Source organism: Leptodactylus fuscus, chromosome 5 (assembly GCF_031893055.1).
Source record: "Leptodactylus fuscus isolate aLepFus1 chromosome 5, aLepFus1.hap2, whole genome shotgun sequence".
Lineage (NCBI taxonomy): Eukaryota > Metazoa > Chordata > Amphibia > Anura > Leptodactylidae > Leptodactylus > Leptodactylus fuscus.
The window spans coordinates 221,711,954-221,733,018 of NC_134269.1; the positions used below are offsets into that span (position 1 = coordinate 221,711,954).

Genomic DNA, 21,065 nt, shown 5'->3' on the forward strand with positions numbered 1-21,065 from the left:
ACCATTCTCTGTAAACCCTAGAGATGGTTGTGCGTGAAAATCCCAGTAGATCAGCAGTTTCTGAAATACTCAGACCAGCCCTTCTGGCACCAACAACCATGCCACGTTCAAAGGCACTCAAATCACCTTTCTTCCCCATACTGATGCTCGGGTGGAACTGCAGGAGATTGTCTTGACCATGTCTACATGCCTAAATGCACTGAGTTGCCGCCATGTGATTGGCTGATTAGAAATTAAGTGTTAACGAGCAGTTGGACAGGTGTACCTAATAAAGTGGCCGGTGAGTGTATATATATGACGAGGTCCATCTATAGGTGTATATGTGTATATATGACGAGGTCCATCTATAGGTGTGTATATATATATATATATGTAGGTCCATCTATAGGTGTATATGTGTATATATGATGAGGTCCATCTATAGGTGTATATCTGTATATATGATGAGGTCCATCTATAGGTGTATATATGATGAGGTCCATCTATAGGTGTATATATATGTATATTTGATCTCACCTCCCGTCCTGCTTTTCTCTCCCTCCAGCGTTCAGAAACTAAACGAGTTCTTCACAAGTGACGAGATCCGAGATGACAGCCCAAGAAATGGAGATTCCCCCGCGCTGCTGGACGCCTGCCGGAAACATCCTGGAATTGTACGTACCGCGCTCATCGCAGTGCTCACTGGTGACGCCGCACACTGTAGAGGTCACTGCTGCTAGAGAAACACTGTAACGACACAGCAGAGATACAAAGTGACCGACAGTGGCTGATACATTACCTGCACTGATACATTGTAACAAACTATCATGAAGTGGGAAAAGATTTGTGTTCCTGCTTTGTTCACCTCACAGAGGATTGTCTGCACTGATACACTGTAACAAACCCTCAGCTGTGAGAAGTTTAGGAGGTCTTGACAAGTAAGGAATGAACCACAAGATCTGTTGCAGAGTTCTGTTATTTCTACGGTTACCTGCCAGATATAGCGGGGTTATCCCCCTCACTGGAGGATCATGGGTAGAAGGGACATGACACCACAATGGGTGGGGGCGCCGTACCCACAGGCAGGGGGGCGCCGTACCCACAGGCAGGGGGCGCTGGTGGTCATGCTCAGCCTTGTCTCTCTTATATCCTGTAGCATTCCAGGGCCATCAACAGGAAGCAGCCGCTGCGGTACCAGCTGGATCGCTACGAGCAGACCCCGCGGAGGCAGCTCCGCCCTCAGGACTGTGAGGAGGCCGCCATCAAGGTCACTAGTGTCTGATATTCTCCTTGTTAGCACATCCTCCATTAGGGGGGACGCTCAGTGCTACACCTGAAAATGGGCGGAGTCAACCTGGTCACCATGGCCATCATTCTCTTACAGGTGTATGGCGGATACTTCTCCTGGGGGACCGGACTGGCAACATTGTCTAATATTAATATCCAGATCCCAACAGGTAAGAAGGACAAAGAGGTCACAGGACACGCACATCTAGTAAGCCAATCAGAAGATCAGAGAGAGGTCACGTGACACGCACATCTAGTAAGCCAATCAGAAGATCAGAGAGAGGTCACAGGACACGCACATCTAGTAAGCCAATCAGAAGATCAGAGGGAGGTCACGTGACAATCAGAAGATCAGAGAGAGGTCACGTGACACGCACATCTAGTAAGCCAATCAGAAGATCAGAGCGAGGTCACGTGACAATCAGAAGATCAGAGAGAGGTCACGTGACACGCACATCTAGTAAGCCAATCAGAAGATCAGAGGGAGGTCACGTGACAATCAGAAGATCAGAGAGAGGTCACGTGACACGCACATCTAGTAAGCCAATCAGAAGATCAGAGCGAGGTCACGTGACAATCAGAAGAACAGAGGGAGGTCACGTGACACGCACATCTAGTAAGCCAATCAGAAGATCAGAGCGAGGTCACGTGACACGCACATCTAGTAAGCCAATCAGAAGATCAGAGCGAGGTCACGTGACAATCAGAAGAACAGAGGGAGGTCACGTGACACGCACATCTAGTAAGCCAATCAGAAGATCAGAGAGAGGTCACGTGACACGCACATCTAGTAAGCCAATCAGAAGAACAGAGGGAGGTCACGTGACATGCACATCTAGTAAGCCAATCAGAAGATCAGAGAGAGGTCACGTGACACGCACATCTAGTAAGCCAATCAGAAGATCAGAGGGAGGTCACGTGACACGCACATCTAGTAAGCCAATCAGAAGATCAGAGGGAGGTCACGTGACACGCACATCTAGTAAGCCAATCAGAAGATCAGAGGGAGGTCACGTGACACGCACATCTAGTAAGCCAATCAGAAGATCAGAGAGAGGTCACGTGACACGCACATCTAGTAAGCCAATCAGAAGAACAGAGGGAGGTCACGTGACACGCACATCTAGTAAGCCAATCAGAAGAACAGAGGGAGGTCACGTGACACGCACATCTAGTAAGCCAATCAGAAGATCAGAGGGAGGTCACGTGACACGCACATCTAGTAAGCCAATCAGAAGATCAGAGGGAGGTCACGTGACACGCACATCTAGTAAGCCAATCAGAAGATCAGAGCGAGGTCACGTGACACGCACATCTAGTAAGCCAATCAGAAGATCAGAGCGAGGTCACGTGACACGCACATCTAGTAAGCCAATCAGAAGATCAGAGCGAGGTCACGTGACAATCAGAAGAACAGAGGGAGGTCACGTGACACGCACATCTAGTAAGCCAATCAGAAGATCAGAGAGAGGTCACGTGACACGCACATCTAGTAAGCCAATCAGAAGAACAGAGGGAGGTCACGTGACATGCACATCTAGTAAGCCAATCAGAAGATCAGAGAGAGGTCACGTGACACGCACATCTAGTAAGCCAATCAGAAGATCAGAGGGAGGTCACGTGACACGCACATCTAGTAAGCCAATCAGAAGATCAGAGGGAGGTCACGTGACACGCACATCTAGTAAGCCAATCAGAAGATCAGAGGGAGGTCACGTGACACGCACATCTAGTAAGCCAATCAGAGAGAGGTCACGTGACACGCACATCTAGTAAGCCAATCAGAAGATCAGAGAGAGGTCACGTGACACGCACATCTAGTAAGCCGATCAGAGAGAGGTCACGTGACACACCTCCCTCCTGTACTGCCTTCTAACCAATGAGCAGAGATGAATGAGGTCACATGACACAGATCCGTGACAAGTCCTGACTTCTTTGGTTGACCGGGCTCATCCTATCAGCAGAGTCTGGAGCTGTCACATGACTATGCCCTTTAGTTCCTAGAAGGATTCCAGTGGCCAATAAGCAGAGTGGTAATGGGTCACATGACACACCTATCTGCTATAGTGACACAGAATGTACCTTCACAACCAATCAGCACAACTCAGGTCACATGACTTATACTGGTGTCTCCTTAACCAATCAGCAGAGCTGAAAGAAAGTGGTCACATGATGCATTTCCTATGTGAACATTGGACCTCAATTATCAAGCCTGTCTACAAGGCCTAGCAACCAATCAGAGCGCAGCTTCCTTCTCTTACCCTGCTCTGGGACAATGTAAGCTGCGCTCTGATTGGTTACTTTGGGCCCCGTTGTGTTATTTGGGGCCCTGTAATATTACTGCCTGTATTTCTCGGTTTGTTTCCATGGAGATGCTGTGTCTTAATATTCGCTCTGTTTGGGTGCAGGTCAGCTGACCATGGTGGTCGGACAGGTCGGTTGTGGCAAATCCTCGCTGTTGCTCGCCATTCTCGGAGAGATGCAGACGCTGGAGGGACGTGTGTGCTGGAACAAGTGAGTGGAGTCGCAGCGGGATAGTGTACTGAGCAGTGTGTGGCGTATCTAAGCTCATCCTGTGTGATACAGCAATGGTGGAGGTGCAGTGTGTATCTAGGCTCACCCTGTGTGATACAACAATGGTGGAGGTGCAGTGTGTATCTAGGCTCACCCTGTGTGATACAGCAATGGTGGAGGTGCAGTGTGTATCTAAGCTCACCCTGTGTGATACAGCAATGGTGGAGGTGCAGTGTGTATCTAGGCTCACCCTGTGTGATACAGCAATGGTGGAGGTGCAGTGTGTATCTAGGCTCACCCTGTGTGATACAGCAATGGTGGAGGTGCAGTGTGTATCTAAGCTCACCCTGTGTGATACAGCAATGGTGGAGGTGCAGTGTGTATCTAAGCTCACCCTGTGTGATACACTGCTAGTATATGATAATCATCTGTTTTTCCTCCAGTGTAATAACATATAGACTTTCTCTAGGCCGCTGTCCTCATTGCACTCTTCTGCCGTTGTCGCGGTAGGTTATTTACGGGATTCTCATAGATAACCACTTATTACTTTTTTGCTGCACATTTCAGACTTCCCCTGGAAGGTGACTGGGGAGCGGATGGACTGTACAGGTACTGACCGCAATGTGCGCTGCCTGACCGCTAATCCTAAATGATTAAAGGGAATGTGGAAACCACTAAAATAAAGTGTAACCCAGGGCAACCGCATGTGGGGGGGGGGGGGGGACTGCATGATAAGTGGTGGTCAGACAACTCCGCCCATAGACTAACAGTGAACATGATGCCATCCATCTGGGATCAGCCTCTCCTCTCCTGACATGGCTGATAACAGATAGTAATAGATTGTATTCCCCTGTCCTACAGTCGGCCTCTCCTCTCCTGACATGGCTGATAACAGATAGTAATAGATTGTATTCCCCTGTCCTACAGTCGGCCTCTCCCCTCCTGACATGGCTGATAACAGATAGTAATAGATTGTATTCTCCTGTCCTACAGTCGGCCTCTCCTCTCCTGACATGGCTGATAACAGATAGTAATAGATTGTATTCCCCTGTCCTACAGTCGGCCTCTCCTCTCCTGTCCCTGGCTGATAACAGATAGTAATAGATTGTATTCCCCTGTCCTACAGTCGGCCTCTCCTCTCCTGACATGGCAGATAACAGATAGTAATAGATTGTATTCTCCTGTCCTACAGTCGGCCTCTCCTCTCCTGACATGGCTGATAACAGATAGTAATAGATTGTATTCTCCTGTCCTACAGTCGGCCTCTCCTCTCCTGACATGGCAGATAACAGATAGTAATAGATTGTATTCTCCTGTCCTACAGTCGGCCTCTCCTCTCCTGACATGGCTGATAACAGATAGTAATAGATTGTATTCCCCTGTCCTACAGTCGGCCTCTCCTGACATGGCTGATAACAGATAGTAATAGATTGTATTCCCCTGTCCTACAGTCGGCCTCTCCTCTCCTGACATGGCTGATAACATATAGTAATAGATTGTATTCTCCTGTCCTACAGTCGGCCTCTCCTCTCCTGACATGGCTGATAACAGATAGTAATAGATTGTATTCTCCTGTCCTACAGTCGGCCTCTCCTCTCCTGACATGGCTGATAACAGATAGTAATAGATTGTATTCCCCTGTCCTACAGTCGGCCTCTCCTCTCCTGACATGGCTGATAACAGATAGTAATAGATTGTATTCCCCTGTCCTACAGTCGGCCTCTCCTCTCCTGACATGGCTGATAACAGATAGTAATAGATTGTATTCCCCTGTCCTACAGTCGGCCTCTCCCCTCCTGACATGGCTGATAACAGATAGTAATAGATTGTATTCTCCTGTCCTACAGTCGGCCTCTCCTCTCCTGACATGGCTGATATCAGATAGTAATAGATTGTATTCCCCTGTCCTACAGTCGGCCTCTCCTGACATGGCTGATAACAGATAGTAATAGATTGTATTCCCCTGTCCTACAGTCGGCCTCTCCTCTCCTGACATGGCAGATAACAGATAGTAATAGATTGTATTCTCCTGTCCTACAGTCGGCCTCTCCTGACATGGCTGATAACAGATAGTAATAGATTGTATTCCCCTGTCCTACAGTCGGCCTCTCCTCTCCTGACATGGCTGATAACAGATTGTAATAGATTGTATTCCCGTCCTACAGTCGGCCTCTCCTGACATGGCTGATAACAGATAGTAATAGATTGTATTCTCCTGCCCTACAGTCGCCCTCTCCTCTCCTGACATGGCTGATAACAGATAGTAATAGATTGTATTCTCCTGCCCTACAGTCGGCCTCTCCTCTCCTGACATGGCTGATAACAGATAGTAATAGATTGTATTCTCCTGTCCTACAGTCGGCCTCTCCTCTCCTGACATGGCTGATAACAGATAGTAATAGATTGTATTCTCCTGTCCTACAGTCGGCCTCTCCTGACATGGCTAATAACAGATAGTAATAGATTGTATTCCCCTGTCCTACAGTCGGCCTCTCCTCTCCTGACATGGCTGATAACAGATAGTAATAGATTGTATTCCCCTGTCCTACAGTCGGCCTCTCCTCTCCTGACATGGCTGATAACAGATAGTAATAGATTGTATTCTCCTGTCCTACAGTCGGCCTCTCCTCTCCTGACATGGCTGATAACAGATAGTAATAGATGGTATTCTCCTGTCCTACAGTCGGCCTCTCCTCTCCTGACATGGCTGATAACAGATAGTAATAGATTGTATTCCCCTGTCCTACAGTCGGCCTCTCCTGACATGGCTGATAACAGATCGTAATAGATTGTATTCTCCTGTCCTACAGTCGGCCTCTCCTCTCCTGACATGGCTGATAACAGATAGTAATAGATTGTATTCCCCTGTCCTACAGTCGGCCTCTCCTCTCCTGACATGGCTGATAACAGATAGTAATAGATTGTATTCCTCTGTCCTACAGTCGGCCTCTCCTCTCCTGACATGGCTGATAACAGATAGTAATAGATTGTATTCCCCTGTCCTACAGTCGGCCTCTCCTCTCCTGACATGGCTGATAACAGATAGTAATAGATTGTATTCTCCTGTCCTACAGTCGGCCTCTCCTCTCCTGACATGGCTGATAACAGATAGTAATAGATTGTATTCCTCTGTCCTACAGTCGGCCTCTCCTCTCCTGACATGGCTGATAACAGATAGTAATAGATTGTATTCCTCTGTCCTACAGTCGGCCTCTCCTCTCCTGACATGGCTGATAACAGATAGTAATAGATTGTATTCCCCTGTCCTACAGTCGGCCTCTCCTGACATGGCTGATAACAGATAGTAATAGATTGTATTCCCCTGTCCTACAGTCGGCCTCTCCTCTCCTGACATGGCTGATAACAGATAGTAATAGATTGTATTCTCCTGTCCTACAGTCGGCCTCTCCTCTCCTGACATGGCTGATAACAGATAGTAATAGATTGTATTCTCCTGTCCTACAGTCGGCCTCTCCTGACATGGCAGATAACAGATAGTAATAGATTGTATTCCCCTGTCCTACAGTCGGCCTCTCCTCTCCTGACATGGCTGATAACAGATAGTAATAGATTGTATTCCCCTGTCCTACAGTCGGCCTCTCCTCTCCTGACATGGCTGATAACAGATAGTAATAGATTGTATTCCCCTGTCCTACAATCGGCCTCTCCTCTCCTGACATGGCTGATAACAGATAGTAATAGATTGTATTCCCCTGTCCTACAGTCGGCCTCTCCTGACATGGCTGATAACAGATAGTAATAGATTGTATTCCCCTGTCCTACAGTCGGCCTCTCCTCTCCTGACATGGCTGATAACAGATAGTAATAGATTGTATTCTCCTGTCCTACAGTCGGCCTCTCCTCTCCTGACATGGCTGATAACAGATAGTAATAGATTGTATTCTCCTGTCCTACAGTCGGCCTCTCCTGACATGGCAGATAACAGATAGTAATAGATTGTATTCCCCTGTCCTACAGTCGGCCTCTCCTCTCCTGACATGGCTGATAACAGATAGTAATAGATTGTATTCCCCTGTCCTACAGTCGGCCTCTCCTCTCCTGACATGGCTGATAACAGATAGTAATAGATTGTATTCCCCTGTCCTACAATCGGCCTCTCCTCTCCTGACATGGCTGATAACAGATAGTAATAGATTGTATTCCCCTGTCCTACAGTCGGCCTCTCCTCTCCTGACATGGCTGATAACAGATAGTAATAGATTGTATTCCCCTGTCCTACAGTCGGCCTCTCCTCTCCTGACATGGCTGATAACAGATAGTAATAGATTGTATTCCCCTGTCCTACAGTCGGCCTCTCCTCTCCTGACATGGCTGATAACAGATAGTAATAGATTGTATTCCCCTGTCCTACAGTCGGCCTCTCCTCTCCTGACATGGCTGATAACAGATAGTAATAGATTGTATTCCCCTGTCCTACAGTCGGCCTCTCCTGACATGGCTGATAACAGATAGTAATAGATTGTATTCCCCTGTCCTACAGTCGGCCTCTCCTGACATGGCTGATAACAGATAGTAATAGATTGTATTCCCCTGTCCTACAGTCGGCCTCTCCTGACATGGCTGATAACAGATAGTAATAGATTGTATTCTCCTGTCCTACAGTCGGCCTCTCCTCTCCTGACATGACTGATAACAGATAGTAATAGATTGTATTCTCCTGTCCTACAGTCGGCCTCTCCCTATTAATACCTCCTTTAGTCTAGTAACATGTGTAACAGAATTATGGACGCAGCTTTGGTTGTGACTGGAGTATAAGACCTCATGTGATCGCAGTATTGTACAAATATAGGCAAGACTAGATTATAGCTATGTGCTCTGGGTGTGACTGGAGTATAGCTATAAGACATGCGGCAGCTCTGGGTGTGACTAGAGGATTGGTCCTGATATAGTTCTGTGGGTCAGTGTCTTGCTTTTGATGGTTTTTCTCATTCTGAATCTTTTCTACATAACTTGCAGTGTAGGAGAGAGCGCGGCGCCCCCGGAGGATGCGGACAGGTACATGTCTGTGGGTCTGGTAATCCTCTAACCTGCGGGGAATCGTCCGATCATTGCTGGGGTCTCGTCCTCTGTCTCCATTAACCTCATACTCTTCATTTCAGCCTCCCCCTCCCCCCCAATCATTAATCACGACTTTCCTCCCCTGATGTTCTCCTTCATCTGCAGGGTCGCTCTTCTGCCGCCGGACCGCCCGCCATGTGTGTAATATGTGGAACACCAGAGATCTCTCTATTACATTCCTAGATCCCATTGGCCCATCATCACCCCAGAGTCCTCAGATTGTCAGTGGCGGTGGTTGGGGAGGATCATGAATAATTAACCTGTTCTCAGTCTTTTGTTTTTCCTTCATTTATATTTTGTGAATTATTCATGAAAGTGACGCTGCTCCTCGGGGGCGGGGCTTCCTGTTTTTTTGAGATAGCACTTCCTCCTTCTCATAGACTGGCACGTCCTGATGCTTTGGGGGTTGGCAAACCTGCTCTTCAGGGGGCTGGTGCTGCCTGTTATTTGGGAGGAGGGGTGTTTGGTGATCCTGTTCCTCAGGGGTCTGGTGATCCTGCTCCTCAGCTGCGTGGTGATTCTGCTCCTTGGGGGTTTGGTGATCATACTCCTTGGTCCTCAGGGTCACAACAGGACCTGCGCAAAGGGTGTGATGATGTCACTACAGGACCTGTGCACAGGGGGTGATGATGTCACTACAAGGTCCTGCTCCATCTTCTATTCAGTGATCTATGTAAGAGCAGGGACTACAGCTCCCTGCTGTATCATAGATGCGCATGGACACGCACGCCAGTGTACTTGCAACTAGGGCTCCCCTGATCCTGATAATTAGATCAAAGGTCTGGTGCTGCGGGGCCCCTGGGCATTTGTCCAGTTTGCTTCCACTAACGCTGACCCTGGGTGTGGTGATCCTGCTCCTCGGAGGTGTGGTGATCCTGCTCCTCGGAGGTGTGGTGATCCTGCTCCTCGGAGGTGTGGTGATCCTGCTCCTCGGAGGTGTGGTGATCCTGCTCCTCAGGGGTGTGGTGATCCTGCTCCTCAGGGGTGTGGTGATCCTGCTCCTCGGGGATCTGATGACCTTGCTCCTCAGGGGTCTGGTGATCCTGCTCCTCGGGGATCTGATGACCTTGCTCCTCAGGGGTCTGGTGATCCGGCTCCTCGGGGATCTGATGACCTTGCTCCTCAGGGGTCTGGTGATCCGGCTGCTCAGGGGTCTGGTGATCCTGCTCCTCGGGGATCTGATGACCTTGCTCCTCAGGGGTCTGGTGATCCGGCTCCTTGGGGATCTGATGACCTTGCTCCTCAGGGGTCTGGTGATTCGGCTCCTTGGGGATCTGATGACCTTGCTCCTCAGGGGTCTGGTGATCCGGCTGCTCAGGGGTCTGGTGATCCGGCTGCTCAGGGGTCTGGTGATCCTGCTCCTCGGGGATCTGATGACCTTGCTCCTCAGGGGTCTGGTGATCCGGCTCCTCGGGGATCTGATGACCTCGCTCCTCAGGGGTCTGGTGATCCGGCTCCTCGGGGATCTGATGACTGTGCTCCTCAGGGGTCTGGTGATCCGGCTCCTCGGGGATCTGATGACTGTGCTCCTCAGGGGTGTGGTGATCCTGCTCCTCAGGGGTGTGGTGATCCTGCTCCTCAGGGGTCTGGTGATCCGGCTCCTCGGGGATCTGATGACTGTGCTCCTCAGGGGTCTGGTGATCCGGCTCCTCAGGGGTGTGGTGATCCGGCTCCTCGGGGATCTGATGACCTTGCTCCTCAGGGGTCTGGTGATCCGGCTCCTCGAGGATCTGATGACCTTGCTCCTCAGGGGTCTGGTGATCCGGCTCCTCAGGGGTCTGGTGATCCTGCTCCTCAGGGGTCTGGTGATCCGGCTCCTCGGGGGTCTGGTGATCCGGCTCCTCGGAGGTCTGATGACCTTTCTCCTTGGAGGGGGGGGGGCTGGTGTTTCCTTCTCCTCAGGGGTGTGTCCTCCATGGATTCTTATCTCCTCCCTTTGTATTTGTAGTAAGAACAGATATTCGGTGGCGTACGCTGGACAGAAGCCCTGGCTGCTCAACGCCACCGTGGAGGAGAACATCACCTTCGGGAGCCCTTTCAATAAGCAGAGGTATGAAGCTGAGCTGCAGGTCTTAGACCTTGGTGTGTGGTTGTGTGCGTCTCCGAAACATGTGGACCCTGCCATCAGCTGCAGTGTGTGCGGAGACCTCCAACCAGCAAAGCTTTACTCTACACATGAAGTGCTTACACATTGCAGTAGGGAATTGTAGGAATTCTGTCTGCCTCTCAAAATTTGGTGGTCTGAGGCCTGGCGTGTGCGGTCTCTGAGGCCTGGCGTGTGCGGTCTCTGAGGCCTGGCGTGTGCGGTCTCTGAGGCCTGGCGTGTGCGGTCTCTGAGGCCTGGCGTGTGCGGTCTCTTAGGCCTGGCGTGTGCGGTCTCTTAGGCCTGGCGTGTGCGATCTCTTAGGCCTGGCGTGTGCGGTCTCTGAGGCCTGGCGTGTGCGGTCTCTGAGGCCTGGCGTGTGCGGTCTCGGATGTCTCTCATTGTCACTTTTTACAGTGACTGATCCCTATGTTTGCAGATATAAAGCTGTGACTGACGCCTGCTCCCTACAGCCCGACATCGACCTCCTGCCGTTTGGGGATCAAACAGAAATAGGAGAAAGGGTAAAGTGAATGAACAGCGTGACCCCCAGTAATGTGACCTCTAGTAATGTGACCTCTAGTAATGTGACCTCTAGTAATGTGACCCCCAGTAATGTAATGTGACCCCCAGTAATGTAATGTGACCTCCAGTAATGTGACCTCCAGTAATGTGACCTCTAGTAATGTGACCCCCAGTAATGTGACCCCCAGTAATGTAATGTGACCCCCAGTAATGTAATGTGACCTCCAGTAATGTGACCTCTAGTAATGTGACCTCTAGTAATGTGACCCCTAGTAATGTGACCTCTAGTAATGTGACCCCCAGTAATGTGACCCCCAGTAATGTGACCTCTAGTAATGTGACCTCTAGTAATGTGACCCCTAGTAATGTGACCTCTAGTAATGTGACCCCCAGTAATGTGACCTCTAGTAATGTGACCCCCAGTAATGTGACCCCCAGTAATGTAATGTGACCCCCAGTAATGTAATGTGACCTCCAGTAATGTGACCTCTAGTAATGTGACCTCTAGTAATGTGACCCCTAGTAATGTGACCTCTAGTAATGTGACCCCCAGTAATGTGACCCCCAGTAATGTGACCTCTAGTAATGTGACCTCCAGTAATGTGACCTCTAGTAATGTGACCTCTAGTAATGTGACCCCCAGTAATGTGACCTCCAGTAATGTGACCTCTAGTAATGTGACCCCTAGTAATGTGACCCCTAGTAATGTGACCTCTAGTAATGTGACCCCCAGTAATGTGACCTCTAGTAATGTGACCTCCAGTAATGTGACCCCCAGTAATGTGACCTCCAGTAATGTGACCCCCAGTAATGTGACCCCCAGTAATGTGACCTCTAGTAATGTGACCCCCAGTAATGTGACCTCTAGTAATGTGACCCCCAGTAATGTGACCTCTAGTAATGTGACCTCCAGTAATGTGACCTCTAGTAATGTGACCTCTAGTAATGTGACCCCTAGTAATGTGACCCCTAGTAATGTGACCTCTAGTAATGTGACCCCCAGTAATGTGACCCCTAGTAATGTGACCCCCAGTAATGTGACCTCTAGTAATGTGACCTCTAGTAATGTGACCTCTAGTAATGTGACCCCAGTAATGTGACCTCTAGTAATGTGACCCCCAGTAATGTGACCTCTAGTAATGTGACCTCTAGTAATGTGACCTCTAGTAATGTGACCTCTAGTAATGTGACCCCAGTAATGTGACCTCTAGTAATGTGACCCCCAGTAATGTGACCTCTAGTAATGTGACCCCAGTAATGTGACCTCCAGTAATGTGACCCCCAGTAATGTGACCTCTAGTAATGTGACCTCTAGTAATGTGACCCCCAGTAATGTGACCTCTAGTAATGTGACCCCTAGTAATGTGACCTCTAGTAATGTGACCCCCAGTAATGTGACCCCCAGTAATGTAATGTGACCTCCAGTAATGTGACCTCTAGTAATGTGACCCCCAGTAATGTAAGCTCTGGTAATGTGACCCCTAGTAACATGACCTCTGACAATGTGACCCCCAATAATTGACCCTTAGTGATGTAACCTCCGATAATGTGACCCCCCCACCACACACACACAGCTACATGTACACAATCCGCTAATACATTGTAACCACCTCTTAGCTGTGTGAGCAGGACATGATGGATTGGGGGGGGGGTCTCTGGACGTGTAAATGTTTATCAGTCGATGTCTCATATTTCAGTGAGTTCTCGCACATCCTGAGATCTCGCCCTCCATAAATATTACCGCCACCACGCGCACCAGCTAAATATACCCGCTGTTTGCATTCCTGCGCCCCCTAGACAGGGTCATTAATTGTGGTGCACAAATTGTTTTGACGCTCTCAGTGATAAGTGACCCTGGGGGAGGGGGCCGGAAGGGGGAGGGGGGGTAGTCACCTACCCAGACCAGTCACAGTGGGATTCCAGCCCAACAGAGAAACTTCCACCTGGAGTTCTGCAAATACCTGCTACATGTCCATCGCAACACCACCAACATGGCCTGCAGGGCAGAGCTAGGCAGATTTGTGTGATGAGGTCTGACGCTGGGAGGGGGTCGGGGAGGGGGAACTTGTGTGATGGGGGTCTGACCCTGGGAGGGGGGGGGGGGGTTGCAGGGACTTGTGTGATGAGGTCTGACACTGGGGAGGGTCTCATTTCTCTCTGTTTTTATAGGGGATCAATCTAAGTGGTGGGCAGCGGCAGCGGATATGCTGTGGCGCGGGCGCTGTATCAGAACACCAGCATTGTATTCCTGGTAAGACAAGTATATGCCCCCCTCCCCAATGTCCTCTCCGCTCTTTATAAATCTTCTAGGAATTATTAGTGAGCATTTCCACCCTCTATCTGTCTCTGGGAAAGCTGGGTGGTGTCTGTAACCGCTCTCACAGTTGACATTCAGCTTTCCATGGTCCTTGTTCCTTTTACTGCAGGACACTGGAATTGACATAGGATCAGGGATTGTTGTGTGTAACCCCTGACCTTTAGGGTGAGTTCACATGCAATAACGTGCTGCGTGAGATTTTGCGGGCCGTATACGCTCCCATTGATTTCAATGGGAGCCTAGATCGTATACGCAAAATCACGGCCGCAAAATAACGCGGCGTATACGTTCCAGGCTCCCATTGAAATCAATGGGAGCGTATATGGCGCTCAAAGTCTCACACGTCGTATACGTGCCATATCTCGCGCATGTCATTCCGTGTGAATGGACCCTTTAGTTGTATATACCAATAAGCCCCCCCCCCCTGTATCCTATCCCTATGTGTCCTGTTGTACATAAATATGCAGCCTGCAGAAATATCTTAGTTCTATCTGAAGAAGAAGCCGAGAGCCTCGAGAAGGTATCGCCTACTGCAGTCGGAGCAATGGTGGTAATAGAGACTTTAGGAGAGACTGCAGGGACTGGGGACACTATAACCATGTCTGACCTCTCCTCCTAGGACGATCCATTCTCAGCTCTGGACATCCATCTCAGTGACCACCTCATGCAGGAAGGGATCCTGAAGTTTCTGCAGGAAGATAAGAGGACAGTGGTTCTGGTGACGCACAAGCTGCAATACCTGACACACGCTGACTGGGTAAGGGCAGCCTCAGATCACAGAACTGCATGTAATACTGCATGGAAAACCTCTGCTACATGTAATACTGCATGTGAAACCTCTGCTACATGTAATACTGCATGGAAAACCTCTGCTGCATGTAATACTGCATGGAAAACCTCTGCTACATGTAATACTGCATGGAAAACCTCTGCTGCATGTAATACTGCATGGAAAACCTCTGCTGCATGCAATACTGCATGGAAAACCTCTGCTGCATGTAAAACGTCTGCTGCCTCATCCCTGTATCATTACTAATGGAACATTCCAGAACAGTAGCGGACTATACCATCTCCTGTCTGCAGGGTGTTCCTGTCCCTGATGACCATGACTTTATTTCAGGATCTCTGCTTGCTGTCAGTGTTGGGTTTCGCTCCCTGATACAGTGTAACAGGCCCTCAGCTTTGCTCAGGAGTCTATTCAGTGACAGGAGCAGAGGTCTTGGCATTGGAGAAGTTGTGGATTTGTTACAGGTCATGTGACGCGCTCCGCTTTCGTCTTTGCAGATCATCGCCATGAAGGACGGCTTCGTCTCCGAGAGGGAACCTTGAAGGACATTCAGAATAATGACAATGAGCTGTACGAGCACTGGAAGACCTTGATGAACCGCAGGACCAAGAGCTCGAGAAGGTAACTGGCACACCCGGCCTTAAAGGGGGCTGGTGTGTATGGCCAGCAAGTCACAGCAATCACTAAGGCCCCCGCTGCAACCCCTCCTCTAATACAGTACTTCTCTTCCTTACTAATGCTCCTCCCCTCTCCTTGCTCCTCCCATCTCCTTGCTCTCTGCTCCTCCCCTCTCCTCGCTCTCTGCTACTCCCCTCTCCTTTCTCCTCCCCTCTCCTCGCTCTCTGCTACTCCCATCTCCTTGCTCCTCCCCTCTCCTCCCTCTCCTTGCTCTTCCCCTCTCCTCGCTCTGTGCTCCTCCCCTCTCCTCATGCTTTGCTCCTCTCCTTCCTCCTCCTTGCTCCTCCCCTCTGCTTGCTCCTCCCCTCTCCTCGCTCCCTTGCTGTACAGCCTGCAGTCTCTTGTTCCTCCCCTCTCCTTCCTCCTCCTTGCTCCTCCCCTCTCCTCCCTCTCCCTCCCCCATGCTCCTCCCCTCTCCTCATGCTTTGCTCCTCCCCTCTCTCCTTGTTCCTCCCCTCTCCACGCTCCTCCCCTCTCCTCACTCCTCCCCTCTCCTTGCTCCCTTGCTGTACAGCCTGCAGTCTCTTGTTCCTCCATCTCCTTCCTCCTCCTTGCTCCTCCCCTCTCTCCTTGTTCCTCCCCCTCGCTCCTCCCTCTCCTCGCTCCTCCCCTCTCCTCGCTCCCTTGCTGTACAGCCTGCAGTCTCTTGTTCCTCCCCTCTCCTTCCTCCTCCTTGCTTCTCCCCCCTCCTTGTTCCTCCCCTCTCTCCTTGTTCCTCCCCCCTCTCCTTGTTCCTCCCCTCCCCTCGCTCCTCCCCTCGCTCCTCCCCTCGCTCCTCCCCTCGCTCCTCCCCTCTCCTCGCTCCCTTGCTGTACAGCCTGCAGTCTCTTCTTCCTCCCCTCTCCTTCCTCCTCCTTGCTCCTCCCCCTCCTTGCTCCTCCCCTCTCTCCTTGTTCCTCCCCCTCTCCTTGTTCCTCCCCCTCGCTCCTCCCCTCTCCTTGCTCCTTCCCTCTCCTTGCTCCTTCCCTCTCCTTGCTCCTTCCCTCTCCTTGCTCCTCCCCTCTCCTCGCTCCCTCCCCTCTCCTCGCTCCCTTGCTGTACAGCCTGCAGTCTCTTGTTCCTCCCCTCTCCTTCCTCCTCCTTGCTCCTCCCCCCTCCTTGCTCCTCGCTCCTCTCTCCTTGTTCCTCCCCTCGCTCCTCCCCTCTCCTTGCTCTTCCCCTCTCCTCGCTCCTCTCCTCGCTCCTCCCCTCGCTCCTCCCCTCGCTCCTCCCCTCGCTCCTCCCCCTTGCTCCTCTCCTCGCTCCTCCCCTCTCCTCGCTCCCATGCTGTACAGCTGCAGTATCTTGTTCCTCCCCTCTCCTTCCTCCTCCTTGCTCCTCCCCCCTCTCCTTGTTCCTCCCCCCTCTCCTTGTTCCTCCCCCTCGCTCCTCCCCTCTCCTTGCTGCTCCCCTCTCCTTGCTCCTCCCCTCTCCTTGCTCCTCTCCTCGCTCCTCTCCTTTCCTCGCTCCTCCCCCTCGCTCCTCCCCTCTCCTCACTCCTCTCCTCCCCCTCGCTCCTCCCCCTCGCTCCTCCCCTCCCCTCGCTCCTCCCCTCTCCTCGCTCCCTTGCTGTACAGCCTGCAGTATCTTGTTCCTCCCCTCTCCTTCCTCCTCCTTGCTCCTCCCCCCTCTCCTTGTTCCTCCCCCCTCTCCTTGTTCCTCCCCCTCGCTCCTCCCCTCTCCTTGCTCCTCCCCTCTCCTTGCTCCTCTCCTCTCCTCGCTCCTCTCCTTTCCTCGCTCCTCCCCCTCGCTCCTCCCCTCTCCTCGCTCCTCTCCTCCCCTCGCTCCTCTCCTCCCCTCGCTCCTCCCCCTGGCTCCTCCCCTCCCCTCGCTCCTCCCCTCCCCTCGCTCCTCCCCTCCCCTCGCTCCTCCCCTCTCCTCGCTCCTCCCCTCTCCTTGCTCCTCTCCTCTCTCCTCTCCTTTCCTCGCTCCTCCCCCTCGCTCCTCCCCCTCGCTCCTCCCCTCTACTCGCTCCTCTCCTCCCCTCGCTCCTCTCCTCCCCTCGCTCCTCTCCTCTCCTCGCTCCTCTCCTTTCCTTGCTCCTCCCCCTCGCTCCTCCCCTCTCCTCGCTCCTCTCCTCCCCTCGCTCCTCCCCTCTCCTCGCTCCTCTCCTCCCCTCGCTCCTCTCCTCCCCTCGCTCCTCTCCTCCCCTCGCTCCTCCCCTCTCCTCGCTCCTCTCCTCCCCTCGCTCCTCCCCTCTCCTCGCTCCTCCCCTCTCCTCGCTCCTCTCCTCCCCTCGCTCCTCTCCTCCCCTCGCTCCTCCCCCTCGCTCCTCCCCTCCCCTCGCTCCTCCCCTCTCCTCGCTCCCTTGCTGTACAGCCTGCAGTCTCTTGTTCCTCGCTCCTCCGGTTGCTGCAGGCGCCATGTGAGTGACATCATGACCTGACATGTGCAGCTCCCGGAGCCCATTGGTGGCCCAGTGGTGAGGTGGGGGCCCTCCGCTCCTGCTTCATCACTCTATATCTGTGTTCTCTACTTGGCCCCTCTCCGGACGCAGATGAGATGAATCTGAGACATCCCGGCCCGCAGGACACGACGCGGTATCCAGGACGGTGGGGAGCGGAGGGAGCGCTGTCTCAGATCCTAAGACCATTGGAAATATCTGTGCAAACCTCCAAAGGGGTCGCGACCCACAGGTTGAGATATGAGGTCTAATAGGATGGGTGGACCTCCCCTTTAATACCCCCCTTGTACTTCTATGTACGTCATAGTGTAGCCTAATAAGGTGAGGAGGACGAGGCAGCGAGACGCCGTTTATTACCTGCCAGTGAAATGTTTACAGCTGGTCTGTATGACGTCCTCCGCTCACACCCAAAGCTTCCAGCAACAGAGCCCTGGAGATCACTGCAAGAGGAGAGTATAGCATTATAATACATCAGGCTGCCAGGGGCCCCGACCTTACAGAGCTTCCAGGGGCCCCGACATCCACTCAGGGCCCCTGTTTCTAATCCTCGGCTCTGGGTTACTTCTTGTCTTATTCTGCAAAGATGCAGTCACAGTACTAAACTTACATCTTGTGTTACACTAGTCACACCCAGAGCTGCAGTCAGAACTCTTTTGCATCTTTTGATATAGCTTGGTCACATATTGCTTTCACTATTCTGCTGTTACATCATGTCTTATACTCCAGTCACATCCAGAGCTGCAGTCACTATTCTGCTGTTACATCAGGTCTTATACTCCAGTCACATCCAGAGCTGCAGTCACTATTCTGCTGTTACATCATGTCTTATACTCCAGTCACCTCCAGAGCTGCAGTCACTATTCTGTAGATACATCATGTCTTATACTCCAGTCACCTCCAGAGCTGCAGTCACTATTCTGCTATTACATCAGGTCTTATACTCCAGTCACATCCAGAGCTGCAGTCAGTGATGACTTTTCTTTGGCCCCTCACTTGCAGGACACGGAGGCAGACCAGGCCACCCTGGAGAGGAAGACCCTGAGAAGAGCCATGTACTCCCGGGAGGCCAAGGCCCATCAGATTGAGGAGGAGGGTGAAGGTAACAACATGCAGGGTCCTGGCTGTGAGGGGGGAGTACGGGGTCTCTGGGTCAGCAGGTGGGGGGGGTTCCTGGCTGTGCGGGGGTACGGGGTCTCTGAGTCAGCAGGCGGAGGGGGGTCCTGGCTGTGTGGGGGTACGGGGGTCTCTGGGTGAACAGGTGGGGGGGGTCCTGGCTGTGCGGGGGTCTCTGGGTCAGCAGGTGGGGGGGGTTCCTGGCTTGTGCGGGGGTACGGGGTCTCTGAGTCAGCAGGCGGAGGGGGGTCCTGGCTGTGTGGGGGTACGGGGGGGTCTCTGGGTGAACAGGTGGGGGGGGTCCTGGCTGTGCGGGGGTCTCTGGGTCAGCAGGCGGAGGGGGATCCTGGCTGTGCGGGGGTCTCTGGGTCAGCAGGCGGAGGGGGGTCCTGGCTGTGCGGGGTACGGGGGTCTCTGGGTCAGCAGGCGGAGGGGGGTCCTGGCTGTGCGGGGGTCTCTGGGTCAGCAGGCGGAGGGGGGTCCTGGCTGTGCGGGGGTCTCTGGGTCAGCAGGCGGAGGGGGTCCTGGCTGTGCGGGGGTACGGGGGTCTCTGGGTCAGTAGGTGGGGGGGTTCCTGGCTGTGCGGGGGTCTCTGGGTCAGCAGGCGGAGGGGGGTCCTTGCTGTGCGGGGGTACGGGGGTCTCTGGGTCAGTAGGCGGAGGGGGGTCCTGGCTGTGCGGGGGTCTCTGGGTCAGCAGGTGGGGGGGGGGTCCTGGCTGTACGGGGGTCTCTGGGTCAGCAGGCGGAGGGGGGGTCCTGGCTGTGCGGGGGTCTCTGGGTCAGCAGGCGGAGGGGGGTCCTGTTTATGTGGGGGTACGGGGTCTCTGGGTCAGCAGGTGGGGGGGTCCTGGCTGTGCGGGGGGACGGGGTCTCTGGGTCAGCAGGTGGGGGGTCCTGGCTGTGTGGGGGTACGGGGTCTCTGGGTCAGCAGGTGGGGGGGTCCTAGCTGTGCGGGGGTCTCTGGGTCAGCAGGTGGGGGGGGTTCCTGGCTGTGCGGGGGTCTCTGGGTCAGCAGGCGGAGGGGGGTCCTGGCTGTGCGGGGGTACGGGGTCTCTGGGTCAGCAGGCGGAGGGGGGTCCTGGCTGTGCGGGGGTACGGGGGTCTCTGGGTCAGTAGGCGGAGGGGGGTCCTGGCTGTGCGGGGGTCTCTGGGTCAGCAGGTGGGGGGGGGTCCTGGCTGTGTGGGGGTCTCTGGGTCAGCAGGTGGGGGGGGTCCTGGCTGTGCGGGGGTCTCCTGGGTCAGCAGGTGGGGGGGTCCTTGCTGTGCGGGGGTCTCTGGGTCAGCAGGCGGAGGGGGGTCCTGGCTGTGCGGGGGTCTCTGGGTCAGCAGGTGGGGGGGTCCTGGCTGTGTGGGGGTCTCTGGGTCAGCAGGCGGAGGGGGGTCCTGTTTATGTGGGGGTACGGGGTCTCTGGGTCAGCAGGTGGGGGGGTCCTGGCTGTGCGGGGGGACGGGGTCTCTGGGTCAGCAGGTGGGGGATCCTGGCTGTGTGGGGGTACGGGGTCTCTGGGTCAGCAGGTGGGGGGGTCCTAGCTGTGCGGGGGTCTCTGGGTCAGCAGGTGGGGGGGGGTTCCTGGCTGTGCGGGGGTCTCTGGGTCAGCAGGCGGAGGGGGTCCTGGCTGTGCGGGGGTACGGGGGTCTCTGGGTCAGCAGGCGGAGGGGGGTCCTGGCTGTGCGGGGGTACGGGGGTCTCTGGGTCAGTAGGCGGAGGGGGGGTCCTGGCTGTGCGGGGGTCTCTGGGTCAGCAGGTGGGGGGGGTCCTGGCTGTGCGGGGGTCTCTGGGTCAGCAGGTGGGGGGGTCCTTGCTGTGCGGGGGTCTCTGGGTCAGCAGGCGGAGGGGGGTCCTGGCTGTGCGGGGGTCTCTGGGTCAGCAGGCGGAGGGGGGTCCTGGCCTGTGCGGGGGTCTCTGGGTCAGCAGGCGGAGGGGGGTCCTGGCTGTGCGGGGGTCTCTGGGTCAGCAGGTGGGGGGGGGTCCTGGCTGTGTGGGGGTCTCTGGGTCAGCAGGTGGGGGGGGTCCTGGCTGTGCGGGGGTCTCTGGGTCAGCAGGTGGGGGGGTCCTTGCTGTGCGGGGGTCTCTGGGTCAGCAGGCGGAGGGGGGTCCTGGCTGTGCGGGGGTCTGTGGGTCAGCAGGCGGAGGGGGGTCCTGGCTGTGCGGGGGTCTCTGGGTCAGCAGGCGGAGGGGGGTCCTGGCTGTGCGGGGGTCTCTGGGTCAGCAGGCGGAGGGGGGTCCTGGCTGTGCGGGGGTCTCTGGGTCAGCAGGCGGAGGGGGGTCCTGGCTGTGTCGGGTACGAATCTTCCTGCCATGTGAGCAGCTTGCACTCTA

General features: G+C 53.7%; 2 protein-coding genes across 2 annotated transcripts in view; one reads left to right on the forward strand and one right to left on the reverse strand.

The window, feature by feature from the left end:
* Positions 1 to 21,065, reverse strand: part of GOLT1B (golgi transport 1B) — a 266,853-nt gene that overhangs the window by 208,685 nt on the left and 37,103 nt on the right. The window lies entirely within an intron of this gene.
* Positions 1 to 21,065, forward strand: part of ABCC9 (ATP binding cassette subfamily C member 9) — a 78,716-nt gene that overhangs the window by 31,403 nt on the left and 26,248 nt on the right. Inside the window, 15 exon segments of the mRNA XM_075275510.1 lie at positions 545 to 653; positions 1,136 to 1,246; positions 1,364 to 1,436; positions 3,675 to 3,780; positions 4,348 to 4,389; positions 8,758 to 8,796; positions 10,808 to 10,909; positions 11,382 to 11,466; positions 13,637 to 13,675; positions 13,677 to 13,718; positions 14,404 to 14,541; positions 15,069 to 15,090; positions 15,093 to 15,167; positions 15,170 to 15,192; positions 18,632 to 18,731. Coding sequence (XP_075131611.1) covers positions 545 to 653; positions 1,136 to 1,246; positions 1,364 to 1,436; positions 3,675 to 3,780; positions 4,348 to 4,389; positions 8,758 to 8,796; positions 10,808 to 10,909; positions 11,382 to 11,466; positions 13,637 to 13,675; positions 13,677 to 13,718; positions 14,404 to 14,541; positions 15,069 to 15,090; positions 15,093 to 15,167; positions 15,170 to 15,192; positions 18,632 to 18,731 — 1,106 coding nt within the window.